Source organism: Tursiops truncatus, chromosome 9 (genome assembly GCF_011762595.2).
Source record: "Tursiops truncatus isolate mTurTru1 chromosome 9, mTurTru1.mat.Y, whole genome shotgun sequence".
NCBI lineage: Eukaryota > Metazoa > Chordata > Mammalia > Artiodactyla > Delphinidae > Tursiops > Tursiops truncatus.
Window position 1 is genome coordinate 56,926,256 of NC_047042.1, and position 25,819 is coordinate 56,952,074.

The 25,819-nt window shown below is 53.0% G+C and overlaps 2 protein-coding genes and 1 long non-coding RNA gene across 6 annotated transcripts; 1 reads left to right on the forward strand and 2 right to left on the reverse strand.

Moving 5' to 3' along the window:
* Positions 1-2,651: 2,651 nt before the first annotated feature.
* Positions 2,652-13,706, forward strand: LOC109548539 (uncharacterized). Of its 3 annotated transcripts, none has more exons than XR_012334012.1 (4): positions 2,652-4,153; positions 7,267-7,373; positions 8,187-8,287; positions 12,931-13,706. It is a non-coding gene; the product is annotated as an uncharacterized lncRNA (long non-coding RNA). The 3 variants fall into 3 exon arrangements; XR_012334011.1 differs by lacking the exon at positions 2,652-4,153 and adding an exon at positions 6,469-6,576; XR_012334009.1 differs by lacking the exon at positions 2,652-4,153 and having other exon boundaries at positions 7,187-7,404; positions 12,931-13,700.
* Positions 5,572-9,573, reverse strand: HOXA11 (homeobox A11). Its single transcript, XM_004312984.4, has 2 exons — positions 8,847-9,573; positions 5,572-7,417 (listed from the first exon to the last, which is right to left on the reverse strand). Exons 1-2 carry the CDS (start codon positions 9,571-9,573, stop codon positions 7,185-7,187), a joined length of 960 nt encoding a protein of 319 aa, XP_004313032.3. The 3' UTR covers positions 5,572-7,184.
* Positions 13,707-17,082: 3,376 nt separating the features above from the next.
* HOXA13 (homeobox A13) lies at positions 17,083-24,714 on the reverse strand. 2 transcript variants are annotated; one of them, XR_012334013.1, is made up of 3 exons: positions 23,579-24,714; positions 19,206-22,871; positions 17,086-17,895 (listed from the first exon to the last, which is right to left on the reverse strand). XR_012334013.1 is itself a non-coding variant. In XM_019930381.3 (2 exons), the coding sequence occupies exons 1-2, from the start codon at positions 24,492-24,494 to the stop codon at positions 22,627-22,629; spliced, it is 1,161 nt and encodes a 386-aa protein (XP_019785940.2). In that variant the 5' UTR covers positions 24,495-24,714; the 3' UTR covers positions 17,083-22,626. The 2 variants fall into 2 exon arrangements, 1 of the variants encoding a protein (XP_019785940.2); XM_019930381.3 differs by having other exon boundaries at positions 17,083-22,871.
* Positions 24,715-25,819: the final 1,105 nt, after the last annotated feature.

A 25,819-nucleotide genomic window follows, 5' to 3' on the forward strand; every position in this document is an offset into this window, starting at 1 on the left:
ACATGTCTCAGGAAATGCGACCTTTTCCGGCCGGATCCAGGGAGCCCAGGAGGCCGCTGCCTTGCCCCTGGCCTACGGGCTAGAGCTCTCCAGGATGCCCCAGGCCTGCCCACTCCGCCAGCTCCGGTCCCTGCAGAGGGCTTGGCTGGAGCTGCTGAACGCCGGGATCCCGCTGCGGGCGGCGGCGGGGAAAGACCCTTGCCTTCCGGGTGACTTGCCAGGCACTTGGCCTTGTTCCTCCCAATATGAACTCAGTCGGAGGAGGAAGCCGAGCCTGAGAGGACACAGAGAGCGCGTATGCGAGAGCTGGCGGCAGAGCCCTGGTGCTGGCTTCTGAGATGCAAGTAAGCAGTTGCGGTCTCTGCCGGCAGCGGCTGCTCGGCGCGCAGCACCCGGAGGCCGTGCCACCGCTTGCGCTGCGCTCCAGCCACTTACACCTCTGCGCCCTGTGGTGACCAGCTCTGCGGACTGGACGTCTGGGGTGGAGAAGAGAGAGATAGAGAGAGAAAGACAGGAACAGAAGGAAAGAAGGACAGAGGGAGAGAAAAGAGAGGGAGAAAAGGGGAGAGAGAGCATGAGAGAGTCGGCTCTCTCCAATCCGACAGGGTCTTGAGGCTGTAGTAACGACGCAGCCGAATCCAGTGAGGGGTCTGTGGCGAGAGATCAGGATCTGTCCTTCACTCTCCATATCGCTCAAACGCCCAAGGCCAAGGCAACTTTTAATCGGGCTAGGCCCACGAGGTCAACGAACTTGAGTACCAAAAGCTTCAGACCAAGCAGCCCAGGATCCTTCCCCAGATGGGCTTGGCCCTTACCCACCTTGCAAGGAGAGTGAAACTGACTGGAACTCTGGTGCTCAGCAGTGCTACTGGGAAATGCCACAAAGCTGAGAACTGCCTGAGAAGGGGGTTTTGCCCCTCAGCACTGTCCATACCTCTCAGGAAATCTCTGCCCAGTGGGAAGTAGGTTCCAAGTACAAGAGAGGGTCCCTTGAGGAGAATGAGCTCCAGCAGGCCAGTGAGCCAGGAGTTGGTGCCTTTTCAGACAAAATGCAGAAAGCGACTTCCCAGCCCACAGGTTAGGAAAGACCAGTGGCCGCAGCAGAGAACGCTTGAGATGGTGAAGGCTAAAAAATTAAGTGAAAGACAACGCTCTAAAGGATCTAAACCTGTCTTTCTTAACCTTTTTGGAAGTTAAAGCCCCCTTTGGTAAATCTAAGGCCACGTTCTGACTCTTATCCTGTGAAAAATGCACATCTGTGCATTCCCACAATTTGACCCGTTATTTTCAGGGAGTTCACAGACCCCTCAAAGCCTTTTCCTTGGGGTCTCCAGAATGTTCCAGGACTCTCCGGGAAATCAGCAGCCCTGCCAGTTTGACTAGTAAGACAAGCTGGGTACCCGGCTGTAGGCAGCTCAGGCCCAGTCTAGTTAGAGCTCTGTAGGGTGGCCAAATGGGCTTCTAGGCTGAACGGGATCCCAGAGCATGCACGCTCCAACCAAGGTTACAAATAGTCTGGTAGCGCATCCGCTATGAGAAGGCCGCCTCAGCTGTGGAGTAGAGGAGGTGGAAGGCCCGCTGAGGGCTCACACACCATGGCATTGGCACTTGGGTCTTCATGGACCTTTGGGGAAAGCTGGATGTTTCTCTCCAGTGTCTTTTCCCCCCTTCTAATAAACCAAACGTGACGTTGAGTTTGTGCTATTTCTTGCTTGGAAAAAAAAAAAGAATATGTAAGCCTGTGTGGGATCCCCTCTCTGGCCCAGACTGCCACTCCACCTCCACCGCTGAGCGGAGAGTGTGTGGAGAGCCCGCAGATGCGCCTGGGAAGCAGACTGGCCTGCCCGGCTGGCTGGTTCGAACAAGAAGATATCCACACAGCAGAAGCTCAAGTAAAACGCCTGCTGCCTTCTCAGTCTGTCTCAGAGCTCCCAGCATCCCCAACCGCCCCCCAAGCCTCCACATTCCCCAGACTGTAACACCGAGGTGTTAGCTTCCTCAATAAAATATTCCATTTATCGATCATCTCAGCTTTCCGGGGGTTCCCCACCCCCAAGAGATTAAGAAAAACAATTCAGTTGCAGCATGGGTTGGCTTCTGGACACTCTCTCTCCCTCTTGACCATTTACCTTCTTTTTTTCTCCTTCACCCTCTTTCCCAGCTGCCGAATTTCTCTCTTGTTGGTCAGGATGCCTTTGACCTAAAACTCTCTGGTGTCTACTTGCTTCAACCAGGCCTGTGCAGCTGCCAGGGCCCACGTTTTATTTAGGAGTAAATATTGCTCATTTCTACCTGGTTAATTACATGTCCCTTCAGCTATGGAGCCGAAGTAAATGCCAGGCTGGTGAAATAAGCCCTTTGGCAAGGATTACCATGCAGTTCACCAGATAGCGGATTGCTTCTCCTGAGTAGGCCCTTGCAAACCACGAGAAACAATAAACTGTTATTACCAAAAAATATTCTTATAAAAAATACCAGGTACTGAGATTGAGATAGCCAGTAAACAATCTGTATCTGGAGGTCACTCTCGATGTTTTCTGGGCTCAGAATTATCTGATCAGCTGTGGAGTTGAGGTGCAGCCCCAGAGAGGAAAAATAAATGCTACTTCCACAAATCCAGCTTTAACAAAAATTCTGGACTTTTTTGATTCACGCATTTACCGCATATTTAAAATTTGGGGGGTGAGCAGTAAACTTCTTCTCCTGTTCATCTTTAAGAATGTCAGCCTTTTCAGGGATACAGTATTTGATGTGTCTGCTTAGAATCAATCAGGTGCAGTGTGTCCCTAAATTTTTTTTCTATATCCAACCACTGAACTGGCCCTTCTCTCCTGATGGGGGGAGTGTTGGGGCCTTTTCATTCACCCCTCACATACACCCCTCAATTGCAATATCCTTAGTTTCATCCATCATAAACTGCCTCTGGCCTTGAAACTAGAGGCAGCTTTGGGATTTTAGGGAAGGCTCAGGCGGCAGAGAGCACCATGTGGGCGCCCACTCAGACCACGCTCAACAAAGACTAGTGACTGTGATCGGCAAAATTATACATGCACACACAGGCGGCACCTACTTTCTCTGAGACTCCCCCCCCCCACCACTCACCCATGCTGAGTATATTTGTGAAAAGAAAATAACCATTTCGAGAAACGAATGAAAACATACTGGAATAAAAAATTTAAAACTAGGAAAAAAGGAAATTTGAAGCTGGCCTCTGAAATGTAAGCGATATGATTATCTTAAACTTCTTTTATGACAACTCTGATGGAGAAATTGTTTGATCAGAGTTTATCCTCGGTGCCAGCCTTTGAAAATGTATAGGTATTTACCAAGACATTTTTTTGCGCATTTGCAAAGTGTGCAAAGGATCTCATTTTTGCATCTAAGAAATTGCTGCGAAACTCCAGCCAGGTTTATAGCGGCACATTCCAAATAAGCAACATAGAATTCCCTGGCAGCCTCAAAAATATAATGCTACTTTTCTGAATTGGCCTTTTTTGGAACAAATGTTACCCCCAATCTGCTGGGCAAACCTAGAGATCACACATAGTAGGAAACCAGCTACCTCCCAGACTTCTGCCCCAGGGAATAAGCCTGCCCCAGTGGCTACGGTCGCTGACCACATCATTGTTTCGAGTAGAAACTTTCAGTTTTCCCCAGTCCCGCCATCTCCCCCCACCCTTTTTTTTTTTTTTTTTTTTTTTTTACCACCACAGTCCCGTATCCCAGCACAGCCGGGACCCTTTTGCTTGGATGCTTCCCACCCCAGGCTCATCCCATTCTGAATATTTCTACAAAATCTAAAGATCGCCTTAGGTGAAATGCTGGCGCATAGAGTTAAAATCGTCAGCTTTTCCACTGAGGCCTCCCCCCCTGCTTTCCAACCTTAGGGGGTGACGAGAGAAGGGGGGTCGAGTGGGCTGAGCGCCTATAGCGTCACCCCCCAGCTCACAAACCCAGCCACTTTCCCAGCCCTGCTCAGACACCGGCCCCACTCCCGCCCCAGCCAGATTGAAATTGCTAAACTTGTGGCCTCTTACCTTGACACATTTCCGAAATCACTGCCAAGGGAAAGCTGGCTTCTCCGCGCCGCGACGCCTGCGAGGCCTAGAGAAGACGCGTTGCTTTAAATTACAGCACCAACCGCTACTTGACGGTGAGGCCCCCTTTTTTTGACACGAAGGAGATTGGGACAAGTGAAATAACGTAACGTGCCGCTCTTAGTATCAGAAGCGAACAAAGGCCAAGAAATGCGCTGGGGTTCCCGGCTCCCCGGCGGCTTTGACATTGATCGGAAGTGCGCCATCTCGTGGCGGCTGAGCGCCTAGGCCGGGCCCGAACTCCAGCCCGGAGCCGGGAAAGGAGAGCAGACTCAAGGCAGAGACAGAGCGAGAGTGTGCCCAGCCCGCTGCTAAAGAGATCTCATTTTTACATCTAAGAAATTGCTGCAAAATCCCAGCCGGGTTTATAGCGGCGCATTCCAAATATGCAAATTGGCCGGCCCCGGACGGGTTTACGACCACATTGTCACAGCCATCGGAGGATAGGCTTTTATAGGGCTCAGAAATCAAACCCGCGCCCGCTTGCCGCCCGCCCTCGAACAGTCCTCCTGGCTAGACTCTCTGTAGCAACTTGTGAGACTTGGTTAATCTTTAACCGTCCCAAAGGAAGTCTCCTTAAATCCTAGGCTTCCCTGCCCACTCCTTCCCTGCCCCCAGGAGAGTCCTTGTTCACCTCTGTGTGTCTATCAACCTAGGCATTCATCTCCGGGGTCCGTCCCATTCCTCTTTGAGTTTGATTTCCCCAGTCGCGTAAGTTAGACAAACACACAAACAAATAAACAGAGCGGGGCTATGGGGTCTGGGGCCTCTCTCCAAATTCCATCCTCTCTGCTGCTCTGATCCTGCCTGAGTGGCTAGGGAGAGAGTGGGGATGGGGGGGCGGTGGGCAACAAAAGGCTCTGGCCTTTCACCCTGCTCCTCAAGGTTATGGGTGATGTCCAAATTTAAGGCAGAAGTTCAAAGGCAGGAAACAAAGAGGAAACCAGTATCTTTCTTTCCCCAAAGGGAAAAGGCAGCCTCAACCGGGAGCTGGGGAGAAAAGAAAGTGCTCTTAGAGACTCCTAAGACTCTGCTCTGTCTTTGTACCCAGACCAGTCTCCCTCTTGCTGCAGGGCTCCCCAGGGCACCCTAGAGTGTTTCCACTTCAGGCCTCCTGGTCTTGAGGTAAGTGAGTCCAGCCTGGGATCAGACCCACTGGCCACCTCAAGCCCCAGGGCTTTCTCCCAGGGCTGGGGTCAGTTTGAGGGGATGAAGCCCCGTATTCCAGGCCCTGAGATACCCCATTCCTGGGACCCCACTTCCCCATGTGAGGGAAGCCAAGGACCTGGCCATTCACCTTGGCTTCCTAAGTTTGGCTTCTAATGGAATTAAATCCTAAGTCACCTCCCCACCCGCTCAGGGGCCTAGTAACTTGCCCCTTTCCTAAGGGGGAGTGGTGTTGGTGTTGGGGGGGGGCAGACATTTGGCAGTAAAAGGCAAGCGGGGAGAGAAATGTCACACCAGGACCCAATACTCAAGTTTCCACAGTCTTTATTTTCCTTGTGCCCTGTCACCTGTATACATGCTGCGACATACGCAGTGGGTGAGAATGGAGGACAGGCCAATACTCCTGTTACAAACAGAGCCACCAGACGCTTCTTAACACAGGGGGGCAGAGGAGATTTAATGGAAGGGTGCCTGCCTTTCTCAGCTGAGGTCCCCAGACCCTGGAGGGCCGAACAACCTCAGAGCATCTCCCTAACACTTTTCAAATATGCAAGAAATTAAAAAGACCATTCCCGACACACTTTCCATCCCCTCCAATACCCCAAAGGCAATCAACTAATGGCAAAAAATATATATATATTCTCAAACAAAATAGGTTATAGTTCCTTTATTTACAAGTCTTTTGAACACCATCCCTGTATGAAGCGTACATTCAAATATTTTTAGCAGTGAGTGAGTTTAACCATGGAACACTGTAAACAGATAGAGCCTTTAAATATTTTCTTCATCTTTTCTACCCCTCTACATTGCATCTTTTAAAATTTGCTTTGGTTCTTTCAGGGAAATATATATATATAATATAATATTTATCTTTTAAAATAATTCCAAATCACTCTCGAGCTCTTGGAAGGTCGCTGGAAGCTTCCAAGCTCAGTTCTGGGGTGACGAAGGGCAGAGCGCGGCGTGGGAACTGGGTGCTTGGGGGGGCTCAAGCCCCTCATAGCTGGGGACCGCTGGCCAGGCCTGCTGCTCTGCTGCTCCGCCGCTCCGCTGAGCAAATCCAAGCTTGATTTAAGCGTGCTGTAGACTTTGCCAAGCTGCCGCACTCCACAGGCATTTCCTGCAGGGATCTGGGGGCCAGCGGCCTGGGTGCAGCCTCTCGGCTTTTTGATGTCTTCCACCTCAGGGAATGGTCTGCTCTGTCACTAGGCTTTAGGCCAGAGTGGCAGGCCAGGACGAACACCCTAATCATAGGAGAAACTAGGTGAGCTGCAGAAGTCGACTGCTGGAAGCTCAGGCCTGGGACAGTGTGGTGAGTGGCTAGGAGGGGGTGGAGAGCCCCTAATGCCACCTGGAATAGTAGATTATTTTTCCCTCAAGGATCAGCAGCCCTCTCCCACCTCACAGCGTCCTCTTAGTCCAGTCGTCTTTCACATTGGCTTTGGAAAGGAGCCCCAATCCGGACGTCTAGGAATCCTCCCCCTTCCTTCTGCTCCTGTTCCCAAACTGAATTGGGTTTGGAGATCTTGACGCAGGGGTCCTGGAAGTGGACAGGCTCCATGTGGAGGGTCCCTGGTCGGGGTCATTCTCCAGGGGGTCTGGAGGGGGCCCAGTCCCTGATGGAGACCACACCCAACCCGAAGCTCTGCAGTCTCCAAGAGTGAACCACCAGGGGCCCCGAACCATTCATTCTCGCTGATGCACAACTCTCCGAATCCAATTATTGTTAGAAATCTTAACCACCGATGCCCAGGAGCGTCCCCGAGCGGCCTCCTTCCAGGCTGTCTCCGTGTAGCCTCCCCTCTCTTGCACATCGCATTTCTTCAAAAGTCACCGCGTGCCGTGACCTTGTCAAGGTCAAAATCTGCATATAATCTCATGTGTATGAAGCCCCCCACCCAGTTCCAGTTGGCTGGAGCCTTAGAGGAGCGGGTTGGCCGAGTAGTACTGTAAACGGTCTCTGTTAATTTTTTTTTCCTTCATTCTTCTGTTCTGAAACCAGATTTTGACTTGACGGTCAGTGAGGTTGAGCATTCGAGACAGCTGCAGGCGCTTCTCTTTGTTGATGTACACACTGAAGAAGAACTCCCGCTCCAGCTCCCGGATCTGGTACTTGGTGTAGGGGCAGCGCTTTTTTCGGGTTCGTTGGCCACCTGTGAAGGGAGAAAGAGGCAGGGAGAGAGCCAGGTGTGACGGCTGCAGTCCATCCCAGAGCCCCAAGTGGAGGAAAAGGGCTGGCCGCAGGGACTGGAGGCCCTGCCCAAGCCCCATCAAGGTCCCCCCAGGTCCCTGCCTCAGGTTCCTACTGCCGGCTGGGGAGAGGCTGCCGGCGGAGGCTCAGCTCCAGATAAAAGTCAGCTCCCTAGATAGGCCCCCAGGGAAGCTGCTTACTCTGCCCCAGAGCAGAAAGGAGGGCTCCTCACTGCAACAGGCGAGTTTGCGCCGCTGAAACCGCTTTCAAAGCAGCGAGCGGGGGTCGCCGGCTGTCTACAGCCTGGCCAGACTAAACAAACAGCCGCCCGCCCGCGGACATTTCACCTTCCAGCACCTGGGCGGCCAGTTCCCGAGGCAGTAAAGGCGGCCCCAGCCCCAGTCTTTCCCGGCTGCGGCGGGACTCGGCCCTCGTTAACATATGGGGCAGCTGCCGGGTCTTCGTCAGCCTGAGTCCTGGCCATCAGCTCCTGCCTCCCCGGCCAGCCTCCTGGCTTCCGCGAGGTGGGGAGGTGGCAGCGGAAGCCCCCTACCCTGGGCCTTTCCTGAACACCAAGGCCACACAGCCATCCTGGTCCCCCCGGCAGAGCAGGGGTGCTATTCCAATAGGGTGGAGGAACGAGGGGTTTCCCAGAGCTGCGGGCAGGCTCGACTTGCTCCCCTTTCAATAAAACTCCACCAGAAGTAAAGAAAAAAACCCGCTTTTGACAGATTGAATAACAACTGTAACATGCAGTCGGACAGAAGGCGGCACGTAATTGCCACCGCGCCACAGGAAAATGGCTTCCTTTGGACAAAAAGGCCAACTTTGGGTTAGTTTGTTTCTTTTAATGTATTACTCGAGCTAAGCGGGCTATTTTATCTGTTAAACACGTTCCTAGTGCCATCGTTAAACAGCGATGTCTTTGAATCCCGGCCGGGACTGGAATCCCGGCGCAACACATGGCTTTTATAAAAATCTCCGGATTACCTCGCTATCAAAGGCTCCGGAGCCCTTGCAAGGGGAATTTACAGGCGCCCACCTCCGGCTCCCCAGCCCCGACCTGGTCCCGAGAGGGGTCGAGCTGCTGGGCTTGGGAGCCGAGAAGGGAAAAAAGGGAAAAAGGCAGTTGTGTGGGGTTTTTTGTTTGTTTTGTTTTGTTTTGTTTTGTTTTTTTTGCAGGCATGCCTCGGCCGGTGGGTATTTCACGGCCAATTTCAGCACTCGCCACGTGATCCCGCCTTTTATAACAAAGTTTTGTTGGGGGAAACCTAAAGGCCCTTCATAAACCTTATATGCTTATAAAACAGCATATAAAAATTTAACAGCGGTGCTGCGCTAGATTTCCAACTCCCCTTTCATAAAGCGCAGGGCGCTGCCTTTATACGTACTGGAGCCGCCGGCCTTGTCCTCAGTGTGGCCGGAAGACGACTCGGGGCTGCTGCTGCTCTCGGGGCGCCGCCGCCGCTCCTTTTCCTCCGCCGCCGCCGCCGCCTCCCGGCAGCCGCCGGCGCCGCTGTCCGAACTTGAAGTTGCCGGCGTGCCCGTGGCCGCTGCCGCCGCCGCCGCCGCCGCCGCCGCCGCCGCGGAGGTCGCCGCGGCTGCCGGGGGCCCCTTCTCGGCGCTCTTGTCCCCAGGGTAGTCGGAGGAGGCGAGGTTTTCCGGGGTGCCGTAGGCCGTCTCGAAAAACTGGTCGAAAGCCTGTGGCAGGACGCCGTTTCGGCCCACGGTGCTATAGAAATTGGACGAGACGGCGGGGGTGGGGTGGTGGTAGACGTTGGCCGAGCTCTTGGCCAGCACGTCGCCAGGCACGCCGGCCGCGCTGGGCGCCTGCAGGCAGTCTCTGTGCACGAGCTCCTCCGCGGAGTAGCAGTGGGCCAGATTGCCGCGGGGGTGCCATTTAGTGGCGGGCTCAATGGCGTATTCTCTGAAGGTCACTTCGCGCACGGGTTGGACCTGGGGCAGGTTGGAAGAGTAGGAGTATGTCATTGGGCGCGAAGACGGGGTCTGGGGCAGAAAAGAAGGGAGGCTGGAGAAATCTGGACCCGAGACGTAGTAAGTACAACTTGGCAAATACATGTTAGAGGAGCAGGGACCACGCTCATCAAAATCCATCATTGGGCTACCTTGGGCTTTCCGCAGTAGCCGAGCTTAACATGATTCTCCACTGCAGCTGCCTCTTTGAAGCGGATCCGTGAAGTAGAAATTTGGAGACGTAAGCTGACGTGGAAATCTATCCCCATCCTTAGCAGGGAGGTGCTGGTCATGTGACCCGATGTTGAAATTGACAAGCTGCTAGCTAGTCCGGACCTTTCCCCCCCCCTTTCCTTTCCTTTCTTCCACACCCCCCCCCCCGCCCCCAGCTTCCTTTCTTTGTAGCCACCTCAGGGGAAGCAACAGATCGTCACTCGGTGTTCTCACCGAAAGCACGTAATCGCCGGTGTAACTCATGTTGGCTGGGGGGGCCTCCCGGCGCGCGGCGAGGCTGGGTGCTACCCCGTGCCAATTGCTTGTGCTCAGCTGCACGGTCCTGGCCCTCGAGTGCGCCGAGGGCGGTGAGAGAGCTCAACTCCTGCCACCCACCACTCCCCGGGTGAGGGAAGCCACAGGCTGGGGGTGGCCGGGTGGGAGCTCGTCGCTGCGTGGCCCGTGCGTGGTCTTGGAATCTATTCGCCTGGAGGCTCGCGTTCGCACCTCCTTCTTCGCTGTCCCCCTACCACAGGCTTGCTTTGGGAACCACCTCTGCCTCCGACTTTGGCCGGACCCCCTTCGGGACAGGGTTTGCAGCCGTGGATGTGCCTGCCTCGTGGCTCGCCCGATTTGCACGGTGACTTGATTACACGCTCGCATTCATGGTCACTTCCGAAGCGCTTTAGTGCCTTCCGTCCCTAAACCGCCAACAACCTGGGCGGCTTCCCCCGCGGTTTGTCAGGGATCCGCAGGTCCCGGAAAGCCCTTCGTCTCACCCGGGATCCACCTCCCTTTCATTCTCCCTGCCGGCCTCTTCACCCCACGCCCTGCCCTTGGAGAAACCCGCTCCTCCTCGCTGTCTGCCGGGGTTCGGAGTGACACCGCAGAGCCAGAGGCGTGGGAGCTGCGCCGCTGCGCACTGGTCCGCCCGCCCCCCTGCCTGGTCTTCTGGAGCTGAGGACTCGGGGAACCATGGAATTGAGGCGAGCCTTGGGCTGCTTTAGAGGCGCTGACATCCAAGGAGACTTCTCCTGGGTATGCTGCACCTTCCGGGAGCCCACAGCTGAGCTCCAGAGCTGTAGGGAGAGTGGGGGCAGTGAGCAGGGGGCGAGGGCCAGGGAGCCGTGGCTGAGAAAGGGGTAACAGGCCACCTTTCCTCTGCAAAGCTTGAGAGCCAGGGATGTGCAGGGCAGAAACTCAGAAGGCTCGGCGCCTTTCCGGCTACTCATCCCACAGAAGGGACACAATGCCAAAGAAAAGAGACGTCTTTCTGAACCTCCCAGCACCTTGGGTGAAAAGAACGCTTTGAAAAGGCTAGGTTTGAGCTAAAGAGAGAGACAGAGGCCATAGCAGCTAGTATGAGTCTAGCTTTCTTGGGAAGAGGAAAGAAAAAAAAAATGAGATGGTGAAAAATGCTTGCCATCCTGCAGGACTGAATGAACAATGTTTGGGAGAAGCAGAAGAGAAGGGCATAGAGCAGCCAGGCAGGGCCAGGCACTGGGAGGGGTCCAGCTCTGAGGCCTCCCCACACCTATCTTCTTGGAAGGAACTGGATGTCGCTGAAGGAAAGTTGAAAAATGAAAAAGAATAACCTTTTCCCTTTCCCCATCCAGGAAATAGCCGAAGGTATTTATATATCTCGGGGAGATTTAGAGTATAACCTCTAAGATCTTTGGTATTTAAGTGTCAACATCGATTTATTTATTTATTGCTGAGCTAACTGTAACTGACACAATAACAAAATCTAATCGTGTATTGCACTGCAAAAGAAATATTCTCATTATGTATTTTCTCTAAATGATGGCTCACCATTGCATTTGAATACTCGCTGTAAATATCAATAATATCGAGTAATTACTCTGTAGTGGAGTACACTAATTTATTAGCATTTATGTTTATGTGGCTCCAACCCCCCCCCCTTTACAGGGTTGCATATCACAAATCAAACTACTCCGACACATTGGTTTAATGAACGCTTTATTCAGGATTTGCTGCGAGAACTTCCATGCCCCTTGAATCCCTGAGAGCTGAACTTGAAATTATTTGTGCATCTCCAGCTTGACATATTGGGGCACTGTGGCTTGTGCAGAGGGCAGTATCGGTGTGAGTGAAAAGGTCTGGTGGGAAGGAAGGTCATTGGGAAGGGCAGCTTGAGACCTCCTAAAGCTGGGAATCACAGTTACAGGATTGCCCTGCAGCGAAAAAACTTCTATTTCCAGCGGCGACCAACAAGGCAAAATATTTATTTCTCCACAGCATCTTTCTTGAAGACTGAATATAAAAGGGAGGAGAGGTTTGCGAACAGCAGTATTTAAGTCATTCCCTGGCTGATTTTGGCTCTCTCAAACTCTCTCCCAGCAGCCCACCCAGTCCCCGCCACCCCGACCCTCGGACAAAAGGAATGCTTGAGGGGTTTCAGTGACTTTGCCATAACAAAGGCGCCACCATTGCGGGGCTTGCCCTGCCCCTGGGTGAAGGCAAACAAATTCTTGCACTTGTATTAGGGCTTTTAAGACTATAATTGAACCCGGGGGCGTCTAGGAGAACCAAAAACTGTTCTAGACAGACCTGGGGTTTTATAGCAGTGTTGGCAGTCAACTTCAGCTTGTGCCTGAGCAGACCGGCTGCAGTGGCCCTCCAGCGGGGGACGCCAGGCTACCTACCCTAGCTGCACGCAGCCCCTCTCCCCATTAGATCGGTTTTCCCCTTGGTGCCAGGGAGAGGGGGGGTCACCACAGAAAGGTTGGTATAGGGATATGTGCCGTTCCGTAGAACTAGTGCCTCCCGTGTTCTTGAGAGCCAAGCCAAGAGGGTGCTGGTCAGTCTGGATCCCATGGGTGTCTGCAGGAGACAAAGGCGAATTCCCGAGGAAAGGCTGGGGCAGGGCAAGGCGCTCTAGGAGCGGCTGGAAGGGCAATTCGGCTGAACCAAAGCGGGGTGCCGGGAGGGTCTTGCAGCCTGGAAGGGGGTGAGTGGGGGCGTTGCTGTGAAGATGGATGAGGATAAAGGCTCTTGATGCCAGAAGGGAAACCGCCTGGAGCGGCGAATGCTTTTAGTTCCCCGGCAGGGACGGGAGGGGGATGCTCTGATCCCCAGTGCTGTGCACTCTTCCCAGCTTTGCCTGCTTCTGCCCCCCTTGCCTGGAATATACTGGCGGTGTGAATGTTTTTTGGGGGGGCTATTCGGAGGTAGGTGCAGCTCTGAAGACCAAATCTTAGGGAGGCAGAGCTTCGGGTCCTTGGTTTTGACTTTGCTCTGAGCCTAATTGACTCTTCCGCTTTGCAGGAGGCCCAACAGCCAAGCTGAGCCCACCCGGCTCAAGAGAACACCCGACGGGGCGGGGGGGCTAAGGCTGCCCTGGAAGGCCAAGTGCGAGTTGCATTTTTTGAAGAGTCCAAGATGGGCATGGCTGTGACATTGGCCCTGGAGACTGGTTTTCCATGAGTTGTTCTTTCTCAGGAGCTCCACGGTGTGAGGCCATCTCCAGAAACGTCTTCAGCGTGTATTTCCTTTTATCGTCAACCCGGAGCCCCATGGCAGCTAATGCAAGAGGCCAAAAATGTTTTGGAGGAAGAAAAACAAAGGCAGGAAGTGGCGGCGGCTTGACGGTGCGTGTGTGTCTGCGGAGAAGGGAGGGAGTCATTTCAATCTCTTCTTGTTTTTCCAAACTTCAGGGTCCAGGCAGCCCTCGCAGGGCCGACCCGTTGCTCCCCGCGCAGCATTTGGAGATGGCCACCCGGAGAGGAGAAGGCTGGCGCCGGAGCCAGCCTTGTCAGGCGGAAACGGCTAACGAGGCGATTTGCTCAGCAAAGCAGACCAAGCCTTTCCAAACTTCATTTGATTTGGCCCTAAAAGTGGGGGGTTGGGGGATTCGGAAACACCTCCCGGACCCTCCTTGGCGGGCGGGCTGAGTGCTCCGTGGCGGGGATTCGGGAGCCCTGCACTCCACGCGCCTTCCCAGGCGGGATATGGGAATAAAGTCTGTCCAGATGCCTCTGCCCAGCACTGTCGCCTCCCCTTCTTCTTGCAGCCGAGGGGTCTGGGCAGCAGCCGGAGGGTGCCTGCTGGCAGTGCCCAGCCTGGGTAGCCTTGGCACGGTTAGTGTGCACCGGTGTTGTCGTGCTGGGGGCGTTTCCAGCAGTCTCATTCAAGGGATGTGAGCAGAAAGGACCATCACTTGATAGGCAGCCTAACACCCGCTCACTCTGAGGGAGGATAGAGCTGGGGGGCAGGGAGTGCCTCCACGCTCCGGGGTTTCCAACCCCAACTGGCCATGCTGCTAGGCTGCCCTCTTCTCTCTTTGGGGCCGGCTTGGCCTCTGGCAGCGGCTCATTGTCCCGGAATCTGAGAACCTGAAGTCCCCGTGCCACTTGCAGCCCTGTGACTGCTCAGTGCATAACCCTTAGTGTGAATGCCAACATCAGGCCGTCCGCTCACTCTGTTTCCTCCTTAGCCATCAGTCTCCATCTCCCTGCGGCTCCTGCTTGCCGGTCTCCTGCCTCTTTCCAGCTGAGTCTCCCCTTCTGCGGCCTCCCGCCTCTTCCGATACCTCCCCTAAGCTGAGCAAGAGCTGAGGTGCCACTGGAGGGCACTCAGTTCGGAAAGCACAGAGAAAGGAGGCTGGTTAAGTTCCTGACTCTCCCCCAATTCAGGCCTCCACCAGGGGTCTGAACTGGACCTCTCACTTCCTTCTTCTGAATACTCCATTCCAGGTTCTGTTTCTCTCCCTCCCTCTCTGATCAACACTCCCTCCTTCTCTTCTTAGGACTCAGCTCCTGCTTTTGTGGGCCTGGCAACCTTGGATGGCAGCCGGCCTGGGAGGGGTAAGGCCCACCTGACAAACCAAAATTCACTCCCAAAGGTCAACAGTTGTTTATCTGTGGATCACATAAGGCACCGAATTTTTTGCTTTTTCTTGCTGGTCGGAGCCCCTACCTTCCTCTGTCCCTAAATGCCACACCTGTTTCTAGAAAGCTATACAAAAGACCATTTCAACCCCTGTGATCATACTGCACACAGGTGCAAGAGCCAGCTGGAGGACCCAGGGTGGAAATGGCTATCAAGCCCTTCACGGGGCTGGAGGCCAGGCCGCCATCTGGGGGCTTTCTCTTTCCAAGTGGGAGATATCCTGGAGGTACATCTGTCCTCCATGGTAAGCCTGGGAGATGGGTTGTCTGGGAAGCTCAGGAGATCTCCTAGAATTTGTTCTTAGGAAATGGTCTATTGGCAGATCATGGCCAACTAATCCCATTTCCAGGCACCGTCTAGAGGAGGCACTGAGGCTTCAGTGAAATATCAGGAGACCCCCTTCTATCACTACTAGGTGGAGGCAGGGGTTAATTTATCTCCTTGGCTTGGACAGGTGGCACCTGTCCCACCCACAAGCTCCTCCTCCCTTCCCTAAAGCAGGGGAACAGGTAATGCCTTGAACTTGACCTTATGGTTGGTTCTCATCAGACTCACAGGTTCAATCTCCAAGGTCCCTAAAGATCTGAAGAAGTCCACATCCTTCCACTGGCCACTGAGGGCTGGGGCATAGGGTTTAGCAGAGGGTCTCAGACACCCAAGCAATCTGGTTATTATTTAGTTTCGTGTGTCCCAAAGTGATGGGAGAAAGAGGGTTACTTCCTTTGAGAAGAACTATTTTTATTTTTATTGTTGTGGACTCATTAAAGATTTTTTTCCCCTACTGAGTGGGAACAGATGGGGGTGGGGGTTGAAGGGCAAAGCCCTGGTTCCCAGTGTCTGCCTTCCATCCTCCCCGCAACTTCGGCCCAAACGGGGCTTGGCTTGCCCCAGCCAAGTGTATCCGTAAGAAACAGGACAAAAGACGGCAGCCCAACCAGAAGGCCATTTCTGGTCCTCGGGGTCTTGATCCGCACGGCTGTGGCTAACAGGAAGCTCCCATACCCCAAGCTTCAGCTGCCACCTAGGGCAGTTCCCCAGGCTCCTCCGAGTTCTACTCGGCCTCGATCCATGGCTCACACTCCAGGCTGGAGAAGAGCGAGCCCCTGCCTAGTCAAACCCTGCCCTTAGGAGTCTCCCCTATGTGCCCTGATAGGCAGTTCTGTGATGGTACCTGTCCACCGACAATCTTTCTACCTACTGTCCCCTCAAGACTCCACCCATGCAGCCCTAGGGATAAAGCTCAGCTTTCCTGCATTCTGTTAAAAAAAAAAAAAGATGAACTCATTTGCAGGGTCTCTTTGATTCACCTGGAGCAATAAGCTCGGCGGCAGACCAGGTTTAAGCGATTGACCACTAGGCCGGATGCGGTGACCTGCTGCAAGCAGGCTATGGGCAGAGGTAAGGGGCCCCGACCCCTCCACAGCACAGTGAGGGGGTTCTTGGGGTCTGGGAGTCAGGGATTTTTACCTTTGGCAGAATGCACCTCAGTTCTTGGCCCATATTTTAGGCAGGAGAAGAAGAGCATCAAAGTTCTCACCAAAGGCCTGCCATGCACTGAGGGAGCGGACCTGGACTCAGGGACCTCAACAGAAGGTCCCAGCAGGTTCCTTGCTTCCCTATTCTATTCCATGTCCAGCTGGCCCGGCTGCCCCCGCCAGGTCCCTTGTTTCTACCGGAGCTCACGACTCGGATCCAGCCGCGCGTCCGCTCTCCTGAGCTTGAAGGCGTTGCCTCTCACCCCGGCTAAGCTTCCGTGGGCTCAGCTCTTCCAGGACTCGACGGGGACATAGCCTGGGCCACCCCTGGCTGCGGGAGCTCCTCTTCAATACGGCTGGGGGCGAAGGAGTTGGTAACCAAGAAAGAACTGCCTCCAGTCCACGATCCCAGGGTATCAGAACCAGCTTGCAGCTGGCCAGTTGTGTGTCCTGCGCCTTCCCGCGGCGACCGGTCCTGGCCATGGAGACAGCCATGGCGCGGAGGACTTGACCTTTACGGCACGAGAGGAGGGCGCTCTCTGAGATGCCGGGAGGGGGGTTCTGCTCTTTCCAACCTCTCCCACCCAATAGCAGCCGGGACAACGCATGCCGCTCACCCCCATTCCCCCCTCCATTTTGTGCAGTGTCCACAGACCCGCAGCCGGAACAAAGCTCCCAGCAGTGGTGCCACCGTCGCCTTTGCGAGCTCTTGTCCCTAACTCCCCTGGGCCAAAAGCCTCAGAGCTTAAGCCCAGCGATCTAAGTTCCCCCCGCCCCCCACCGCGCCCTCTTTTTTTACTTAACCCTCAGCCAGGGCCAGGGTACTACTCTGGGTGCCGGGCCCCCGTCTGTGCCAACTTCCCGTGCGCCGGGTCCTGGCCTCGGGCTGCGGGCGGCGCCGGGCCTACAGCCGAGCCTAGCGTGGCCGAGGCGCGGGATGAAGCGAGGCCGAATCTGCTTTCCGGCCCGCGCGGAGACCCGGGACTGCGCGGGGCGCCCGGATGCGGCCGCACGGGTCCGCAACGTGGCCGTGCGTGCCCCGTTCGCTCTCCGCTCCCTCGGATCTCACCCCACCCGTCAGGCCGGGGCTCAGAAAGCGGAAGTATTTGGTAGAGAAAAACACGGTTTCTTTTCAGCCCGTTTCAGAACCCCTTTTAGAGAAAATGCTCCTGTCAAGTTTTATTTCCCGTTGCAAACCACCTTCCACGCTGCCAAGAATTAAGACCGGGAGAGATTAAATACCCGATTATTCTCATGGGGAAGGAGGGGCGGGTCGGAGAAGGGGCACCCGCACAAAACATTCGTTTGACTCGGCTTGTCCTCATCAAATAACGCCTAGAGAGACCCGCGAAGGCCCGCGCGGGCGGCGGTGACGTCAGCCTGCAGCGGCGGGGCGAGACGCGGCGCGGTGGCCGGCCCTCCGGAGTCCGCCCGGCGCGGGCCTAGGGCGTCGGGGCCTTGACCTCTGCCTAATGTCCTGCTGCACGCCCTCTCCGGCCCACAAGCCGTCCGAGCGAGGCCGGCTCTCTAAGGCTTTGAGCCTCCATTTTGAGGAGAGAGTTCATACCGACGCGCGGAGGATTTCGAGCCTCCTCGGCCCCCGAGGGGCGCGGCATCGGGTGGCTCCCCAGGTCCGCGGCGGTGCTTCTCCCGCGCGTCCCCGTCCCTGCACCTGGGGGAGGCCCCGCGCCGCTGCGCGACCGCCCGCAAAGGTTCGCACATCTCCGAGGCCCCGTTGTGAAGATTGCTGCCGGGTGGATCCAGCTCTTCGGCGGCGCGACGGAGCCAGGCAGAAATGAAATCAACTGTGGCGAGGCCTTGGCTGCTTCCACGGAGGACTTTTCTGTGCCAGCGTCTTTTTCCTTCCCTTGAAAATCAAATTAAAAATAGCAAACACCTTTCAGGCATTCGTCGGCGCTAGGCAGATGCGCTAGGATTGAAGCAGCCGATCAGAAAGTGGGTATTTTCATAAAGAATGAAGCCGGCTGTTATTGACCCGGCGGCCTGGCGGGTGAAAACTTAATTATTGTGTGCGTGTCCTAAAACTGAGGCATAAATCTCCCCAGGCCTCTTGGATAACGTTACATCTTTGCTTATGAAAAATGGGATGTGAGCAACTCGCTGCACATTTCTCTGATTCTCCAGGTCTTGGGCTGCTGACACGCATTCGGTCAACTTTAAAGGAATGAGCATAAATCAGCAAGCCCCTAGCGTCTCCTCCATAGAGGTTCGCAAATCCGGAAGGGCGCCTCTGAACCCCCTGGGTCTGGAGCTTAGCAGTCCCGGGCAGGCTCCGTCTCCCCTCCGAAAGAAACTCGGGAATTCGCAGAGAGGAAACGAGTAGCCGCATCTTCACCAAACCCTCCAAACACACTCAGCAGAGTGTAATCCGCACACGTATTATCATTCGGTGAAACGTGTCATTAGCTACCCGCACACACATGTATCATCCTCAGCTGAATTTCGCTGCCTCGTGAATTTTAAGAAAATATCTCAATTAGGTTGAATTTTTAAAAAGAATAATTTTCTCCCTCTTTCTTTAAAAAGTTGTTTTCTGTTTTCAAAAGAAAAAAACAACAACAACTTAAATGGATGGCTTAAACTCTGTATCAGGCATAAATAGTTGTGAAATGCAAAGTGGCGTTTTACAATCGTCCACTTAAAATACCTCAATAAATTTGACAGTATTAAGAGCAGATGGAAAAAGTAGATTTTTTAAAGTACCATATTTACAATTTTTTAAAAATGGTCACATGACAGGCCATTACAGGATTAAAAATCATTGCTAATTTAATAGACGGAGACGGTGTCTAGTTGTTTCCATATTACAATTTCTTATTCTGAAAGTGTGTCCCTTTTAGGAAAAAAAATACTTGAATCAGCTATTCACCAACACTATCCCAGTATTTGGTGTTATTATTCCTACATAGTGGCTGGCATCCTCCTGGATGTCTTTTTTCTAAAGGTTCAGATTAATTGCTATTTGGGTATTGGGGAGTCATCATAATCCGTGCTTACTTCAGGTTATCTGGTAGATCCAGGGGAATTTTAAGTAAGAGGTAAGATCCACATTATCAACATCTGTTTCAGAACAGGCAGAAGAAAGCTCTGAAATATCTTCTGTCATTAGTTTCAAAAGCTGAAGGGAGGGAAAAAAAAAGAAAACTACTACTTTACCCAGAGTTCCTGCAGTGGCGATGGCTTGTGAAAGGGGTGGTATTCCGGCTGTAGAGCTGCTGTTGGCCTCCTTCCTAGGCCTGAAGCTCAGAATATTTCTTACATCTAAAGAAAAATATCCCCCAGTCAACAGAAGAGTCCCCTTCGGAGCTGTTCGTAAACACACAGTTTGATCCAGCTTTGAGGGGATTTTCCACCACTTTAAACACTTTGGGAGAAAGCTGTTATTTGGGCTTGATGGCAGCTCACTTAGAAACGGAGTGCTGTGGAACAAGCTGTGGGGACGCTGATCTGAAGCATCATTTTCATTTGCTCCCACAAGTGGAGTGAAAATCCTCGGGGCAGCAAAATTTGATTGCACTTCACAAGACCACTCCATGCGTACATTTCAAGACCAAGCTTTAGAGATTCTTTCTGTAATTCTCCACCAATAAAGGAGGTTTAAGTCTTCAGGTTGGAGAGGTTTCCGTCAGCCAGGTTTGTAACCAACCAATATTATCTTCCATAAAATGATGAATACGTTTACTCAGTTCACAAATACTTTCCTCTAACATAAAGATAAAATTAACCTCATCTTGAAATTCTGCACCCTAAGGATCCTGGTTCCACCAACGTTTCAATACATATTTGCGTAGCATGTTTCTGACAAAACACATCACCTTATGTTTATATTAAACATATAAACATACATATGTGTTAGTTACGACTCTAAACACATCTGATGTATTGTTTGGGGTCAATAAGTAGTAGAGATGATTATTACCAGTATAGTTTTGATGGTGGTTGTTAATATTAAATGTATATATTTCTTCCATAAATCAAATGGCAGCTTAGAAAACATCAGTATAAGATTGCACACCACCCAGGCGCAGCACTCAACCCTGAGCTATCCAGGATAACTCTCCTTCTGCATCCGTATTATGGTCATTTTGTAGATATGAGATCTTTAAGCTCTCCATACTGACCTCTTAAGAGGTGAGTTTCTTTGAATTTCTGAAATGTAACTCTAGAGCTCTAGAGTTAGAAAGGCATCTGAAACTTTTTATTTACCGTATAGATTCCCCTATAGCTCTAATTAGGATGGTAGATCACCTTGGAGGGTGAGGGCCAAGAAAGAATGATTATTTAAGAACACCTCTTAGACTGTAACAAAAATGTACAGCTTAAAAGCAGATCTGCAGAAATCCGATGCAGAGCAAGCCACTGTGAATACAAATCAAACTTGGCCATTAAAGAAAAGGAGCAAAACTTCATCAGGTACATTTTGTACCTGAACTCTTGAAATCACCTTAAATTATATCATCCTGGGTCATCAGTAATTAATGATACTATATCTGTACAGATTCTACAAATACATATACAAGCACACACAAGCACTGATATGCAAATGCATACACGTATACACATATGATATATATTCACATATATACAGGCACATGTATAACTTACATATATTCAAATTTGCTCCATCTGGAGCCAAAGAAATGAGTACTAAATCTCTAAAACAAGGAGTCAAGGAAGTAAGACTTTTGATTCCCTTGAAGCTGAAGAATTACAAGGAAGCTTGTCAACGCGAGGTGGCGCCCTTGATCTACTAATCCAGCCGAGGCCAATTCACGAGCTGTCAAAAGTCAAGGTCACAAATTGTCTTTTTTCATCAAGGTCAAGGTTTAAGGCCTTTCCTAGTCCTGTCATTTCAACAAATATCAAAACCTGCCCTCTCAGACACATGCAGACCCAACAGCAGACTTTAAAATACGACAGCCTGGGCATCGCTGATACTAAACAACTGGTTTTCATTTTCCACAGGGAGCCTGGGAATTTATATTATCTCTTCCTCCTTTCTTTTCTCTCCCTTTTAGAATACCTGACACTTTAACCTTCTTGAAGCACTTATCTAAATTTTTAGGATTTTAGTTGTGAGGGATTTCTCCTTTTGCTTGAAAAATTTGTAGCCAAAAAACAAAACAAAACTGAATAATATAGAAAAGAATGGTCCTTGGTTTGTATAGGACAAACCTGCTCCTTTTCTTTCTGTGCAGTGCATGTTTAGCATAGGAAAATAACGAGTATTTCCTTCAGATTTTAATGGCAGTGACTACTTTATTAACATAATTAATACCACTATATCAACTATCTACAGGTCTAAGTTGTTTCTTTTTTACTATTATTTTTAGTAGAAATATTTGAAAAGCAGGTGCACAAATACATTTTCACAGTGTGCTGAATGTCTTTATTTACAAGATAGCATTTTATAGTGAATATGAACAAGATGAATGTGCTGGTTGAAATAACTGCTTGATTAAAGATGTGCTGTGAAGATGAATCCCTAAACTTTCTAATGCAGTCTCATAACACAATAAACAAGGAAAAAATACTAATCCCTTAATAGATCAAAATATAGAAAGTAAACATCTAACTGTCACAGGGGAATGGATTTCCATTCTGACTTTTCTAAAATATAAAAAAGGAAAATTATTTCTCCAGCAATATGTTTATTAAGTATTGGGAAATATCAATTTAAATGAAAAATTGTGTTCAAACCAAAGGCCACCATGTTAGGGTAGGACCTCTCAGGAGATCTGACACAAAGTGAATTCCGTGAATTATCTGATGCTTTAAATATTTTTTAAAGCTATCAAATCCCTTGAAAAGTAGATTATATTGGGGCGGAAAATATTGTCCAAATGCCACAAAAGATCTTGTCATAAGCAAGTAAAAATTATTATCAGAAGGACATTCCCAACCTGGGGTTCCTCTGTAGCCTCAAAGGCTCAGCTGGTTGTATTTACTACCAAGGCAAATGATCCTCGGAAGAGCTTTCTCTCCCTTTGCCCCTTCATAGTAAATAGTCCAAGATCATTATTTCAGTACCTTCTTCTCCTTTCCTTTCTAAATCTATACATGACACGTTTTGCAGAATATACAACAATGGTAGGACTTTCACTGAGATTTACCTGAGCAGTCACTTAACATGCAAAGGGGATTGTGATGGTGACCCAAGGACAAGCATACGTTTACAACAGCCTCTCGCATTTGTAACCAACTTTCGGATTATTATCGTATAACATACTGTCCTAAAATATAACGGTCACATAAATACTTACAAGATTTCAGTAAATGTGTAACTTATCTGAAATTGCGTATTTCGGGGTTGATGTTTGACTCTAGAGTTTTTCATTTAATGGTCTGGTGGGGTTGGCGGGAGAACTGGCAGTCTTTACCATTTCTTAGAGTAAAGTTTTAAAAGAGTTGTAGATTCCACAGGAGAAAAAGATTCCCCTTAGGAAAGCAAAATGCCAGTATCTCTCTTTCTCTTTCCCATTCTTCAATTATTATTAGCATTATAATCATTATCTGGACAAAGCAACGAGTTCTGAAGCATTTCTTCAAGTTGCCCTCTAGCTCCACTTTTAATCCATTAACTAGTGGTCTTCAGTTTGTTGATAACTTTTTTCTCTTTGACCCTCCTGTTCTGGAACCAGATTGTAACCTGCCGCTCGGAGAGATTCGTGGTGGCTGATATCCGCCTACGTTTGTCCTTGGTAACGAATTTGTTTGTAGCGTATTCCCGTTCGAGTTCTTTTAATTGCACCTTGGTGTAAGGGACGCGCTTCTTTCTCCCCCTCCTGTAGGAGCTGGCGTCTGAGGGATGAGAGACCACATCTGGAAAATAGGGAAGGCAAGTTACAGAAGGGTCAGATCCAGGCCAGGACACAGGCAACAGCTCTATCTGAGACACCGCCTTGCAGTGCCCGGCTGCCCTTTGCCAGGCTGTACAATCCAGCCTTTCTGCCAAAATCTGGAGGGCCAGTGGGGAGGGTGGTTAGTTCTGCACTGAAATGAAATCGCCCAGGGATCCAATGACCACCCCAGCCCAGGCCACTCTGCCCACACAGCAGCGGGCTTTGCTTGATCTCCTGGCCCAAACGTTAGCACCACGCTCAGGGGACAACACTTCTACGCCCAGATTCCTCGCTGTATCCCCAAAGCCCCAACACTTGATGTTTCTACACTGAAGGATTTTTGAGAGAACGAATACGGGCAATTTGGTGAACCATTTCCAGGTCAATTTCCCATCCTTACTTAAGTCGATGTCAAGGGCTGGCGAGGGCGGGGCGCAGAGGGAGAAGGAAGCCAGCTAGGGTCCCCACAAGCTTCTTCTCAGCTATCCCTCACCCAGGGAGAGCCAGGACCAGCCCAACTCAAGAGCAGTGCGGGCAGGGCAGGCCAGCCGGGATCGGGCTCCCAGGGGTGCAGCACCACTAGGACAGGCCAGGGAGAGAGCAGAGGGGCACGAGGGTGACCCAGGAGCGAGCGGAGAAGCTGGAGCAGAACCGGAGGACCGGGACTGAGAAAGGGGCGCCATTTACCGGGCAGAGTGGACTTCCAGAGGTGGGAAGGCTGTGCCTGCTCTTTGGGGCAGTACATTTGGCCGTTCCAGCCGTTGGGCAGCGCCCAGGGCTGGTAGCTTTCCATGGGAAGACCCAGGGGCTCGTGGCGCGACTCTCCAGGGCCCCCGAGGCCGGGCACCACCGGCATATCCAGGTAGCCAGGCACGGGCTGATGGTGGTGGTAAGGCCCGGGCGCATAGCCCTGGTGGTAGAAGGCGAACTCCTTAGCGCGTGAGCTGAACTCCTCGGCCGCGGGGCCAGCGGTGTCCATGTACTTGTCCGCGAAGGCAGCGGCGGCGGCCGAGGCTGGCTGCGCGCACGACTTGATGGCGTTGGGGTGCGGGCCCATGCGGGCGCAAGGGTAGTAGCCGCTGCCGAAATAGCCGTAGGGCAGCGCTGCGGGCCCCGACGAGCTCTGCGCCGCCGCTGAGCAGGGACTGCACTGCTTGGCGGCCTCGGCGCCCGCTGGGCCCGCGGGGCCCGGTCCTCCCGAGGACGACGCCGCCGCCGCCGCTGCTGCAGCTGCGGCGGCGGCGGCAGCGGCGGCGGCGGCCGACGGGGGCGCCTCCCCGGGCGCGCTGCTGTAGGCGGCCGCGGCGCCGGGCGCCAGGGGCGCCGGGTGCGCCATCAGGTTGCGGCACTGGTTGGCTGCGGCCGCCGCGGCCGCCGCAGCCGCCGCCGCCACCGAGAAGTTGCCCCCCGCGGCCGCAGCCGCCGGGTGGGGGAAGCCCCCGCCCCCGGCCCCAGCCGCAGCCGCCGCCGCCGCCGCCGCCGCCGCCGCCGCCCCTTCCATGTTCTTGTTGAGCTCGTCGGCCACCAGGCCGCCGCCGTTGTCGTAGAGAAACATGACGGTGGGCTCGATCCAGCGGGGGTGGAGGAGCACGGAGGCTGTCATAGCACGAGCCGCATGGAGAAGACCCCAGTGGCGCTGTTTTAAAAAGCCCCCAAGAAGTGAAGAGCGCGCGGCGCGGGGCCGGGGCCAGAGCGAGGGGGGCGGATCGCGCCCCGCGGGGTCGCGCCAGGCGGCCGCCCATTGGCCCGGGCGCCCCCCTTCCCGCTCCGCCCATGGCGTATGCAAAGCGGGCGGCTCCAACCCGGGCTCTGCTCTGTACACCCGCGGTCCCTGCCGCCGCCCGCGAGGTCCCCAGCGCCAGCGCCCGCCGCGCGGCCGCGCACCATTCACCCAAGGGAGAGGCGGGGGGTGCGGAAGGGTAGGGGCGGAGGACAGGGCGGGCGGGACCTGGAGGGAAGAGCGACCTCCTTGCAGCTCCCCTTCCCTTCCCATCTCCCAGTGAGGCTCGGAGCAGCGTAAGGCGGGGAGGGTATGGGGCGAGATGTTGGGTTGCGACCTGAGGCGATGGGAACAGGTCAGGTAAATCTGCGGACGGCTGGGGACGGTAAAGTAGCGAGGCGTAGACCAGGCTGGGTGTTTCTTGGGGCCTCCGGCGCTGTTTTCTTTCCAGGTATCCGCGCCTCTTTCTGCAGCGAGACACCAGCACGGACACTTGCGCTTTCGGCTTCGACAGCGTCGCGATTTGGCTCTCTTTCCGGGGGAACCGTGGCGGGGCGTTTGTGGATGCGCCTGGCTTATGGGTCCCAGGACATCCCACTGGAAAACTTGGACTACATATAGAAGCTTCCTCCCCTTCTTTGTCCACAGTGTTGGTGGGCAATCTCCTACACTCGTATTTAGGCCCATATGCTCAGAACGACCCATCACACCCACACGGACACACGCGCACACACACAAACCCAAGTGTGCTCTGATCACACACTCACACTTTTATATACAGACTGTTCCTCACTTTGTCCCAGTAACAACTCTTCCTCCTCCAGAGACTTTGAGATGGAGAGAGCGATCTTTGTGCACCGTTATTCAGTGCTCCCACATCTCCAGCCTGGCTGGCCTGTCTTGGAAGGTTAAGAGGAACAGGCCCCAGCTGGGTGCTGAGCTGGGACTCGAGCCCCCCTTCTGGGGCTTTAATGAGGCTTCACAGAGCCTGGGCCGGAGCTGACTCTCCAGGCACCTGGGCACTCTATTGCACTCCGTTTGGGGACAGGAGAAAGGGACTCTTTGGGGCCACTTCATACCTTCCCGCCCCCCCCCAAAGTAGGACTGGGGAGAGCACTGTCTCCAGCCTGCAGCGGGTGCCCGGTCCTCCTCTGGCCATGAACCAGCTCGAGAAGCTTTTTTTCCTCTGTGCCTGGGAAATGTGACCC